The sequence below is a fragment of the Dendrobium catenatum genome, unplaced genomic scaffold, assembly GCF_001605985.2.
Source record: "Dendrobium catenatum unplaced genomic scaffold, ASM160598v2 fragScaff_scaffold_1297, whole genome shotgun sequence".
Lineage (NCBI taxonomy): Eukaryota > Viridiplantae > Streptophyta > Magnoliopsida > Asparagales > Orchidaceae > Dendrobium > Dendrobium catenatum.
The window spans coordinates 1,169,404-1,182,450 of NW_021319759.1; the positions used below are offsets into that span (position 1 = coordinate 1,169,404).

General features: G+C 38.4%; 2 protein-coding genes and 1 pseudogene across 2 annotated transcripts; 1 reads left to right on the forward strand and 2 right to left on the reverse strand.

The window, feature by feature from the left end:
- Positions 1-3,475: 3,475 nt before the first annotated feature.
- LOC110103355 (probable 6-phosphogluconolactonase 4, chloroplastic) lies at positions 3,476-12,444 on the reverse strand. Its single transcript, XM_020832028.2, has 4 exons — positions 12,171-12,444; positions 11,945-12,080; positions 10,457-10,952; positions 3,476-3,640 (listed from the first exon to the last, which is right to left on the reverse strand). The coding sequence occupies exons 1-3, from the start codon at positions 12,326-12,328 to the stop codon at positions 10,485-10,487; spliced, it is 762 nt and encodes a 253-aa protein (XP_020687687.1). The 5' UTR covers positions 12,329-12,444; the 3' UTR covers positions 3,476-3,640; positions 10,457-10,484.
- Positions 4,699-5,882, reverse strand: LOC110103358 (annotated as a pseudogene).
- On the forward strand, positions 8,825-10,447 carry LOC110103357 (poly(A)-specific ribonuclease PARN-like; the record flags this gene model as incomplete). The annotated part of the gene is made up of 2 exons (XM_028699465.1): positions 8,825-9,131; positions 9,162-10,447. Coding segments are annotated over 2 exons (726 nt in total), but the record flags the coding sequence as incomplete, so codon positions are not given.
- Positions 12,445-13,047: the final 603 nt, after the last annotated feature.

The following is a 13,047-nucleotide window of genomic DNA, read 5'->3' on the forward strand; positions in this document are numbered from 1 at the left end:
TAAGCTGCGCTTATGTAATCTCCTTCATGTTCCATCGCTTACCCATAACTTAATTTCTGTCTCTAAATTAACGGCTGATAATTCAATCTCAATCACGTTTGACGCTAATGGTTTTGAAATGAAGGATTCTCATGATCATTGCCCGCTTCTACGTGGTCGTCTTTATAAAGGACTGTACTACATAAGCACGACACCAGACGGTCACTATGTAGCTCTCAACACCACCGTGTCTACCTCAAATCTGTGGCATGGACGGCTTGGTCACCCCAACAGTCGGATTCTTACCACTCTAGCTAAAAATATTCCCATTTCTCATATATCTCATAAGAATTTTTCATGTAATTCTTGCAATGTAGCAAAGAGCCATAAGCTCAATTTTAATAAAAGAACATCGGTTTCTTCTTCCCCGTTTGAATTACTTCACTCGGACGTATGGAGTCCGGCTCCGACTAATTCAACCACAGGGTTCCGTTACTACATTATCTTTATAGATGATTTCACAAGATTTACGTGGATTTATTTTATGCAAACAAAGCAAAAAACAATTTCTAAATTTAAAATACTTTGCAGTCACATTAAAACTCAATTCGGTCAAGTTCCCAAACAGCTCCAATCTGACGGCGGAGGCAAATACATCAGTTCCTCCTTAAAAACGTATCTCCAAGAACATGGCATTCGACACCGTCTCTCCTGTCCGCATACACCGGAACAGAACAGAATAGCAGAACGCAAGCATCGCCATGTACTGGAGCTAACCCGAACACTGTTCCATTCGTCCAACGTGCCAGCCCAGTTCTGGCCCGAGGTCGTCTCCACGGCAACGTACCTCATTAATCGTCTTCCGTCAACATCCATGAGCTTACAATCTCCCTACAAATGTCTACACCGCAAGGAACCCAGCTACGATCACCTCCGAGTCTTCGGATGCCTATGCTATCCGTGGACTCAACCTTGCAGTCAGGAGAAATTTTCACCCCGCTCCCATGACAATGTCTTTCTCGGATATTCTCCCACGCACAAAGGATACAAGTGTTACAACCTCGACACACAAAAGATTCAAATTTCCCGTCATGTGGTATTCCAAGAAACCATCTTTCCCTATCAACAAAAGAACTCTAGCAGCCAGCCAAGCCTCCCTACCACACCGAACCAAACACCACCACTACTTCTAGTACCTACATCCACTATACCACAGCCAACCCAACCCGTTCACCAACTACCCAGACCTCAACCACCGCCCACAAATTTCAGCCACCCCGAGTCCCTAACCAACACAGAAACCATTTCCCATAATTCGCCTACTACTCCGATTACGGACAACCAAATCATCCGTCCCACTCATCACATGCAAACACGCTCTAAGTCCGGGATCACCAAACCAAATCCCTACTACTCTCTTCTCAGCAAGGCTAACTCTACACACACCCCTACCTCTTACAAACAGGCAAGCACACAGAAGCACTGGCAATCAGCTATGGAAGCCGAATTCAATGCTCTTCAGGAACAAAAGACCTGGACTCTTGTATCTGCTCCAGCAAACAAACGTATACTAGGATGCAAGTGGACCTTTAAAACCAAGACTCTACCAAACGGTCAGGTGGAACGCTACAAGGCCCGGCTAGTAGCCTTAGAATACGAGCAACGTTATGGAGAAAGCTAATGTGAAACATTCAGTCCGGTAGCAAAGATGCCGACCATCCGCATGCTAATTACTCTAGCTATCAATCGGAAATGGCCGGTCCTACAACTCGACGTCTCCAATGCCTTCCTATACGGTGATCTACCTGATGACATATACATGCGCCAACCACAGGGATTCGTCGACAAAAACTCACCCAACGCTATCTGTAAACTGCACAAATCTCTCTATGGTCTCAAACAAGCTCCCAGACAGTGGTTTCAAAAACTTACAAATTTTCTACAAGAATGCGGATTTCATTTCAGCCGATCTGACCCCTCCTTACTTATCTTTACCAAATCTCAAATTCAACTCTATTTACTCATTTATGACGATGATATTCTCGTGACAGGAAATGACCAAACAACCATACAAGATTTGCTCCGTGATCTACACTCCCACTTTGCTCTTAAACAACTCGGGGAGATTTCTCTATTCCTCGGCGTACAAGTTCAGAAGACCGAACACGACCTACTCCTTACGCAGGAACATTACGCCCGCAAAATACTAAAAGATGCTGGATTTGTGGACTGCAAGGCTGCCCCAACACCCATCACGCCAACACCTAAACAAATTATACCAGACATTACACCTTTCCCTGATCATTCTCTTTATCGTCGTATTGCAGGTTCTCTCCAATATCTCTCCATCACAAGGCCAGACATAGCATACGCGCCGAATCGAACGTGCCAGCACATGTCCAACCCAACTACTCAAGACTACAAGAACCTCACAAGATTGCTCCGCTACATTAAAGGAACTATCACTTTCGGCCTACCACTCACATCTGGAAATCTTCAGTTCACACCTATACAGACGCAGATTGGGCCTCTGATAGTACCAACCAGAAGTCCATATCCGATTTCTGCACCTTCTTGGGTCCCAATCTTGTCTCGTGGTTCGTCAAGAAACAGGCCAATGTGGCCAAATCATCCACGGAAGCCGAGTACCGTTCCCTCTCCGCTGCATCTTCGGACGTCATCTGGCTACGACGTCTAGCAACAGAGCTTCAGCTTGAACAAACTGCTCCGACTCCAATTCATTGCGACAACATTTCGGCAATCGCAATAGCCAAGAATCCGATATTTCACGCCCTGACGAAGCACATACAGATTGACTATCAATTTATAAGACAGCACATTACTTCCAGAAACATTGTAATTCATCACATACCATCCGCCGAACAAGTAGCAGATATCTTCACTAAGGCTTTCACGCCTTCACGCTTTAACATTCTTCGCTCCAAACTAACCATTCATGGCACGAATGCTTAGTTTGTGGGAGAATGTTAGCGCACACATTATATAGCTTATCTGGTACCAACGTTATTTACAACTGTACTCATCTTTGCCTATATTAAGGCTGCTGTAATCTACTTTCAGATTAATGAAAACTTATTTTCTATTTCCTTCTCTCTGCTTCGGCTTATATGCTTTCTCTGGCTTCTTCTCTTTCCCTGCTTCTTGGCTGTTCTTACATAGGGTGCCTCGATTGATTTCCGAGTAGAATTATTTGAACAAAATTCCTTCAAAACGCACAGAATTGAAATATCGGAGGGATGTCTGCAACGATTATCTCATGTGATTAGAAAATAAGGCATCAATCATCTAAAAGAGAGATCTATAGTAATGGTGAACTTGTTTTTTTTTGGCAAGTTGAGCCCAACCCCAACAGAACTCAGTGGTAGTAAATGTGATGTTGATTATTAATATTTGTCTTAACTTAATTAAATTCTCATATTTTGGTGCAACAGGTACACTGTTAAAAATTATTTTGATTTAGATTTCATTTGGGACAAATGAAATCTTAATCACCCCTCTCACAAAGCAAATGTGCCACAATTTATTTAATACAAACAGTCATTCAGTACATTAACGTTGGATATAGAAGGTAACATTCATCATTGGGGGCAGCAGGACCTTATTCAAGAGTAAGAACACTTGACAGTTAATGCCAGAATCCCTGACAAAGAAACAAAAAATATCAGTTAAATAACTTGAATGAAATTGAAATTGAAAATGAAGAGCGAGAATTTGCCAATACCGTAAATTCACCCAAGCATACAACATGTACTCGCTTACCGATTTATCTGGATCAATGTAAAAAAGGTATTTGCTAGAAGGAACATACAAAACCGAGGAACAAATATAAGCTCAAATCTCAAAAGATATAATATTTTTCTTTATCTCCTTACACCTAACCTTAGCTATTTATAAAAAAAATAGAACATTCTAGAAATTTAAGGTATATAAAATCCAAGCTCTATTATAACTAAGATGTTTTACATTATACTCCCTTTACGTCAGAAGAGTTCTGATCCGTCGAGACACGTCATCATGAGGGAGATAGATGTAGACATCAAAATCAGTTCACTTGGGTCGAAGATTTTGAATGCAGACAAAAGGTTTTTTCATCTATCTTCATTTGCTTCAACAGTCGTGAATTTGATTAGGTATTCAGCATCAAAAATATGACCAATACAAATGTAGTGCTTCAATGATTTCTTCAATAACTTCATTGCTTCTTCAACCATACCAAATTTAGCAAATCCACCAATAAGGAAAGTCCACGAAACAGTATTATGGCCAGATAGGAAGTCAAAAGTTCTCTTGCAAGATGAGATATCCAAGTGAACATGATGGAGCAAAGCTAAACCTTCTGCAAGTCTAATGGCAATTGAAAGTCTTCGAGGCCAGTCTGGCTCATATTCATTTTAGGAGATTCATAAAGAAGCTGTGCCAATGTCCCATTAACTATGTGAGGGTGAAGGAGAAGAGCTACATCCTCATAGATTACATAACCAATAGGTATCATTAGATTAGGATGAATGAGATTCCCAAATCTCTCCAACTCTCTTATCATCTTGTTCTGGGAAAATTATTAGGTCCGGTCACCGCACGTAAAGATATGTCTGGACATCAATAAAAAATTGGCATGTGGAATGTACACGTGTCCGCGGAATTTTAAGTCAAGCGTGTCAAAAAGCGCAGGTAAAGTGCAGTTAAAGCGCAGTTAAAGTGCAGTCAAAGCGCAGTCCACGTGGCAAGTTTTAATTAGATGTCCGGACATATTTTTAGGTCCGGTGACTGAACCTAATAATTTCCCTCAAGGTGATGCAAAACTATTCTATCAACGAATTTGAGTTTTTTTACTGAAAGAACAAGCCCTGAAGGCATGTTTTCCTAATAAGCAGTACTGAAAGTTCCATTGCTTAGCTTATTTGTATCTTTCATAATTGCTTATACAACACTCTCAAAATCCACAGCTTGTTTGAGGCTATCAACAAAAAACATTTCCTGTTATCACTAGTGGAGAATCAACGGGTATTTCTTCAGCACCAATATCACTTTGATTTGCTTTCATTTGCTTTCTTTCTCTAATTGTGAACAATATCACAACTACTGAGACTGAAAAAAACAGCTAGACCAGATCCAATTACAGCAAGAACCATTTTGTACGAAGATTTGTGGTGATTATTCTCATACGCAGTATCAGAAATGTAAGGGAAATAAGTACTCAAAGGATCACCACAAAGATTTTTGTTTCCTAAAAAGCTTGAAGGAGGGCTCTTCTGAAATGGAGCGAAAATTGGCACTGGACCAATTAACTGATTATTAGAGAAGTTAACATCTATTAGACTCAGCATACCCTTGAATTCAGAAGGAATAATTCCAGATAGCTGATTGTTAGATACATCCAATGAAACCAGCTTGTCGAGCTTCCCAGCTCATGCGGTAAATTGCCAAGGAGGTGATTGAAGATAAGATATAGAGCGATCTGTAAGTTCTTAATCCTTTTGATCTCAGTCAGAATTCCAACGATTACCGCCCAACTGCAACTCGAGTAGTCTCACACAGTCTCCAATCACCAGAGATATCTCCCCGCCAATAGAATTCTAACCTAGAAGAAGCACTGCAACCTCGGCGTGCTGCAAATATTCTCCAGTAAGCTCCCATAGAATCTGTTATTGCTTAGATCAAGCTTACTAAGGCTCCTACACTTCGCCAGTGAGACTGTTATCTGAAAGTGCCAGGCGTGGGACTAGGATGGGAGGCAAGTTGCACGAGGGCGTTGGGAACGTGTCGGAGATGGGTGTTGGGCCAAGGCTGGTGACGCGCAAGATTGCCGCTGGGAGAAAACGCTGGCAAAAGGGGGAAACTGGGAGCCTTGTGGGAGAGACGAAGGTTGCATGACTATAGGCCATTGGAGCCCGCACTGGTTAGACGTGCTGGAGGGGTTGTGTGTTTGATTCGTGCGTGCGGGAAGCGGGCTAAGGATGGACCGCAAGGATTGTTGATATGGTGAATCTTTCTTCTCTCCCTTAGCTTCTTCCTCACAGTGGCAGAACGTAGGTGCAAATCGCGCGTTAGATTGAGGTCGGGCGTGGGAATGCGGACGCATGGGGGGGGGGCGGACGATCAACGCTGGAGTAGGACCGGACGCGCTTGCGCGCTGGAGGAGCGAAGGCGCCGGTTTGGTTGTAGACGTGTGTATTCTCTCTACGAAATAAATGAAATTAGAACATAAAATATCTAATCGATCAAGTGATACATTCACTTGAGCTGCTCAAAAACTTCTTGACTTCAATCGTCGTATGCAACCTATCTTCTTCTGAAATGGAGCGAAAATTGGCAACGCTGGAGCAGGACCGGACGCGCTTGCGCGCTGGAGGAGCGAAGGCGCCGGTTTGGTTGTAGACGTGTGTATTCTCTCTACGAAATAAATGAAATTAGAACATAAAATATCTAATCGATCAAGTGATACATTCACTTAAGCTACTCAAAAAACTTCTTGACTTCGATCGTCGTATGTAACCTATCTTCTTCAACGTCAATTGGACGAAAACTCATCTTCTTCGGCTTTGATCATCATCGATAGCCCATCTTCTTCTGCAGTTCGCCATTCTTTGCGAGGTTCAGGTTCTAATACCAACTGCTATAGTGGATCGAAGAAACGATCTGCTAGAAGGAACAGACAAAAGCGGGGAACAAACACAAGCACAAGGCTCAAAATGTTACTAATTTTTTAATTGATGTGGCTATTATTACAGATCTATGATTGATAATGTAATAGACTGAGATGTGATGTATTATAACTGAACACTTGAGGATTCACCAGATCAACAATTCGTGAGATTCGTCCTCAGCCCGCCTCCTACATCACCTCTTCTCTCCGCCATCCATGGCATCAGGTTCTCCCCATTGACACTTCCAAGACCGCTATGTTAAATTAAAGCTCACCTCTAAAACCTTTGAGCTCCTCTAGTTCGTCGTTTGCCCCTCGCAATTCAAAAAGTAGAAGTCAAGGATAGAGAGAGCAAGTCTGGATCATGGATGCATACAATTACTTCAAAAAAACCATCGGTAGTTTATTCAATTTTCAAGGAAACTCAAAGATATGAAAATGAGTTGAAAGTGATATACTGTGATTTGATATGATAATACTAAAAAGTAATATATTTTGAAATGCTTTAAAGGACTAATATATATATTAAATTATGATATTGATCTGAATGAAAGGATATACTAGTTGATATCAGATATATGATATGATAATTTCATATGATATCCTCAAGATCCATGTGGTCGACTGACGGGAGTCAATGGATGGGAGTCATAAGGAGTTCGAGATTGATTGGTAGTTATAATGATTTGGGGCAATTGTCACATGATTTAGGTGGAGTTATAAGGAATTCATTGATTGAGAGTTATAAGGGGTGATTGATTGGGAGTCATAAGTATATGAGCATGATATAAGATACCCTCAATTGAATATCTGATAGAATATTGATTATCGATGTTGATACGAATTACTAACACTGGTCACTATTACTTATAGCTATTGATATGATTATTGTTAACACTTATACTGACACTATATTGATATTGTACTAACACCGTAAGAATACTGATTGTGAACCTCCTTAAGTAAAGGAAGTTAAACTCTTAAACATCAAGACATCTTTTGGTGTAATAGTTGAAATTTTATTTAAGAAACTCCGCAATTAAGTGTGGTCATCTAGGAGAAATCCTAGGATGGGTGACCACTTGAAAAGTTACACCAACAAGACAAAACCGTGAGGCCCTTAGGACAAAGCGAACAATATTCGATAGTAATAAGTTTGGATTGTTACACTACTACTGATTACAGCTACTATTACAAACTAATATTATTGAGACTAATACGAATGATCATATGGAATACATATCGCTTAAAGTTACTAATTTATGTTATTAATGTGGCTACTGTTACTGATCTGTGATTGATGATGTAATAGACTGAGATGTGATGTGTCACAACTAAGCACTTGGTACTGATAATCGATATAGATATTGATGCATAGATTTTTTAATATGATTTATAGCATATTTTCTCATTTCATTACATTGATTTTAGTTGTAAGATTTTAGTTATTGATGGGCTTTTATGCTCGTTACGTGGTTTTACATGATTTCATATAAAGGTAAGGAGTCTGCAGCTTGAGGCTACATCATGCATAATTTTTTTTCCGTTCTACTAGTTCAACTTCCTTCAATTTTTCAAGTTTATGGATATTCGTTTATAGCCAACGAAGACTCTTGTACATATGATTTTGGGACTAGATATAGCATGTAAATATTGATTATAGTAAATGTGAATTATGTTTTCTGTTGTTTATATTTCTTTAATGCAATTAATCAACTCTAGATGTTTATCGATTTGGTTGATAAATGAATATAATGAGACTGAAAAGATAATAATATGAAAAGGAAAAAGAATAAAAAAAATTCTTTCACTTTAGATTTTGAGACTTAACAAGAATCAAGTCAAGGGTTACCCACTAGAGGAAAGCATGTAAAGGTACTACCCAAGCAGAATATGGGCCTCTTGTCCAATCTCTAAGGAAACTCGTATTAGGTGGGGAAGCTTATGGTTCAAGAACAGGCATGAGTTTAGAAATCTGCAATGAAAATCATGCTTAGTTAGTTTTTGAGATTGTGTAACAGATCTCTGATGACCTAGTACCTATACTTATCCCTGATAATGGAGGACAGACAAAGGCAGTGCATGTTGTGTTAACAAGCTCAGAAGAGGATACCAAGATTCTCTTGATATAACTTCAAAATCTTGAAGATGAACAGAATCTCACTCCGGGGATTCCATTAAGTCATTGATTTCATCTCAAGTTCTCACAATACAATTGTTTCCCACAACTGCCTCCATGATTTTACCTTCATTCATGAGAAGTTTCTCGGTCCGTTACCTGAAACGATGTCAGAATTCTTGTGCTGGTTGAAATTGTTATTCTCCGATGTAATTGATCTTAATTATTTGTTGAAGGAGTTTGGACCTTTAAAGAAAGAAAAAAATATCCCTAGTGCCCTGAGTTATTTAAAAAGGCAGTATTTTGTACCAATAGAACTTGAAGTTCCTAAGCAAGCTGAAGATGGGAACAAGAGCCATGGAAACAATATTCTTTAAGTTAGTAATTTTATTTGTTAAGCTGAATATGTTGTTAAGAACGCTCCTTCAAGCCGATCTGCACTCGAGCCCACCAGATCAATTGAAGATCATACAAACATTTTCAATCCAGCAACCCTAACACTTCATGAACCTGGTGATCATGGTAAGACTGGTTGGCGAATTGGTACTAACAGGAGAGTAAGCACAGATAACATACTCTTCCTATGGGGCTTTGGTGGTGCAACTTCTGCTGTGGAGCTAAAACATCGTCTCTTGCAAATTCATCCAATTTTTGCAGAAGATTTTGATGTTCACTTTGTCGATAAGACCTGCGCTGTTGTTGTTTTTGAGAAGTTAGGTTCTGCTGAGACATTACTTAAAGACATGGGTTTAGTTGACAATGTTTTTGGTGTTTTAAGAGACGTTGTTGTGGAAGGGTTGAGGGGCTGCAGGATATGATGGCTACAAGAAAGTTTGCAGGTTGGGCCTTAAGGGAGATTTAGTTGATTCATTGGAAATTGCATTAGTTGAGGCATCAGAAACATGTACACATCTAAATAAGCTTATGGACATTCCTAGAGGATTGCTCATGATTTTTACACCAACCTCACTCCCGATAGCACTAACGACTACCATCTCGATAGAGTTGAGCTCTTCTGATGCAAGGAGAGTATGATATGGAACATCTTAGTTATAATAGAGCTTAGGTCTAGTATATCTTTAATTTCTAGAATATTCTATTTGCTTTATAAATAGCTAAGCTTAGATGTAAGGGAAGGAAAAAATATTATATCCTTTTAAACCTTGAGCTTTTTTTTTGTTCTCCGATTTTGTGTGTTCCTTCTAGCATATCATTTCTTCCATCGATCCTACTATATCAATTTCATTGGGCAAACATTAAGCTTCACAACTTTAAAATGAGTACATTTACATGCTTTTGCATAGAAAAACTAAAATAGACACACGAAAAATGTTGCAATGCTATTATTGTTCATATTGCCATAAATAAGAGATTTGAGGATGCCAGAAAGTGGGTTGGGGAGATAAAAGAGACCGAACAGAGAAGTATAGGCTTACCTCATTTCTTCATTCATGCTCCTATAGAGACCATTTATAGAAAATACAAAATTCCTAAACACTCCAACTACCCATTAAACCCCAAATGCCAATTACTCACAAATGAACTACAATGACTGCAAAGAACAACTAATTTATTCATAATCTACTCATGACATTTATCAACACTAACAAAAAATCACCATTTAGCATGCATAACATGCAGAAATTCAATCAAAGCATTTAGAAGAACACTTTCCAACTACAGGAACTTGTTACCTGATTATTAAAAGCATCTCCTAGATAATTAAAGCTTCAAAGCTGCCAATTTATCAAGAAACCAAATGAACTCCCCGTTCTCAAGCTTAACCATTTGCACAGGCAGCAAATCATTTGATGAATTGTTGTCTAAAGCTTTCTTCACTGCATCAACTTCAGCAGATCCAGCAACCACCATGAAAATGTAAGCCGAAGCATCAATTACAGGAAAAGTGAAGGTTATTCGAACAGGTGGAGGCTTTGGAGAATTCTTGATAAATGTAACCCATCTATTCTTCTCACTGAGGAGCGGGTGATGAGGAAAAAGAGAAGCAAGGTGACCATCATGCCCCATTCCCAGAAGCATAAGATCAAACCTTGGAAATTTAGTCTGAGGAGAAATCTCCACCACCCCTCGCTCCACTAACTCCTTCAGCCTGGACTCATAGTCTTCAGCTGCGTGCTCAGCGTCTAGAGAATCATTAATAGCATAAATTTGGTCTTCTGGAATAGGAACCTGCATATTTTTCAGAAAACAGAAAAAAATCAATACTTTCCTCCCCTTTTTTCTTCTTTTTCTTTGCTTTGTTGAATATTTCATAGTTCAGAATGTAATTAGGATAGACAATCGACTGTTTGGGGTTGTTTGATAGAAAGTATAATTTGAGTAAAGCTGGATTCCTTAAATTCTATAAATTTATATTTAGTGAATCTTTATAATTTTGACCCCTGAAAATTATTTGATTCTAGATATCTTCTAGTCTGAATTAAATCCAGAAACACTGCTTGAACGCAAAGCAAATGATTTCAGTTGTATGGCCGTGGGATTTACGGTAGATTTAGTAGAATAAATTTAATCTATACTCAACTAGAAAGTTTTTAGAGCTTTCATAATGGATTTCACAAATCCATAGTTTGCCTGGTTTTGGTAAAATCCTGGACTTAATACAGGCAACGAAAGAATTTAAAAATTTTGAAGGTTTAGATTTAAGGATTTAGCATATATTCTTACTTATATTCAAAAATATTTTAGGATTTGATTCGGTGTTAGGGTTAAGAAATTATTATTTACGTCATAATTACGTCTTCATGGCTTGATTTCGGTGTGATTCTCGATATTTTTTTTTTCTTTTAAATAAGGCAGCGTCCAAACACACAACACATATTCGCGAGACTCGTACCCAGGACCCCAAACCAACAAACCAAGGAGAGCTGGGTGATTCTTAGGAAATTGATTTCGCCCAATAAATGGCTGAGTATTAATTTCAATTTCATTAACCAATTTAATATCTATTTATTTTTCATTTCCTCTCTCTCAAATCCTTCAAAAAGAACAAAGCCCAAGAAATTTTCCGAGTGGCGGTTCTCACTCGGTTGACCATTAAAAAAACTTGAGCATAAAAGCATGGCGTACATTTGTGCCCTGTTCAATTGAAGCTTGCAAGAGAACTGAATGAAAAGAAAGGCAATCAACGTGGGTTCTTCGGTTCATTCCAGTTTATTCCATACCTTGGAAAGGAAACCGTTTTTGGCGAGCATATAGTTGCTTTCGGGATCGTCCTTCTTCACAACCCTCTCATCGACCCAGAAGATATGCCACTTAGCCCAATCGACTTCACCGACATACGGCGGCTCCACCAACTTCCTGCGATCAGTTAGCAGCAAAAGGGAAAATGAAGTTGGAAAACGGCCAGACGGGTTGAAGAGGAAAACTGATTATATGATTTAGTCTCACCTGAGCTTTTCGATGAGGTAACCACCGGAGAGAACGACGGTGAAGGCGCCCCTTTGAATAGAGAACTTGCGGGAGAGATCCGTCGTGTGCTTGGCGATGCCCTCAACTAGATCGTCGTCGCTGTCGAAGATCTTAACTTCCTTCTTCTCGCCGGCCATTTTTGATGAACGACAGTGACGATAATTCTTGAATGATAGGAAGAAAGAAGTGGGAGAAGAATCTCAAGGTTGTGGGAAAGGGGAAAAGGGGTTTTATAGTGGATAGTGACGAAGGATAAGTGCTAAGGTAGGAAGAGTGAGGAGGATTCTAATCCGGGCTCCTTATTTATTACACGACACTAAAGAGAGAGAGGGAATAATGAGAAACAGAGAATTTTTTTTTTCTTTTTTTATAAAATAAAAATAAAAACTAAAATAGTTAAATTTTATAAATACATAATAAATATCAAAATTAAATTTATTTAAGTTTATTTTAGGATTAAAATTAAATTAAATTTTAAATTTAAAGAAAAAATATTAAAAGTAAATTTTGATATTTATTATATATATTTTCATGCATTTTTAATTTATACAAAACTTATTTTTATGTATATTTTTAATTATTATTATGTATGTTCCAAAAATTATATAAATAAATCTGCTTTTTTTTCATATTTAATATTTTTATGTTTTTTAAATTGTATAGTTTTATGTATTTTAGTGGGCAATTATCAATATATAACAAAAATCAAAATTAAATTTTATCTAAGTTTCTTCATAGAATTATAAAAATAAAAAGCCGTCAAAGAAATATCTATAAAAAATCCAATCTACCACTAAAAATGCATAAAAGTATACATAATAAATATCAAAATTATAAATTTTAATATTTTTAGTTT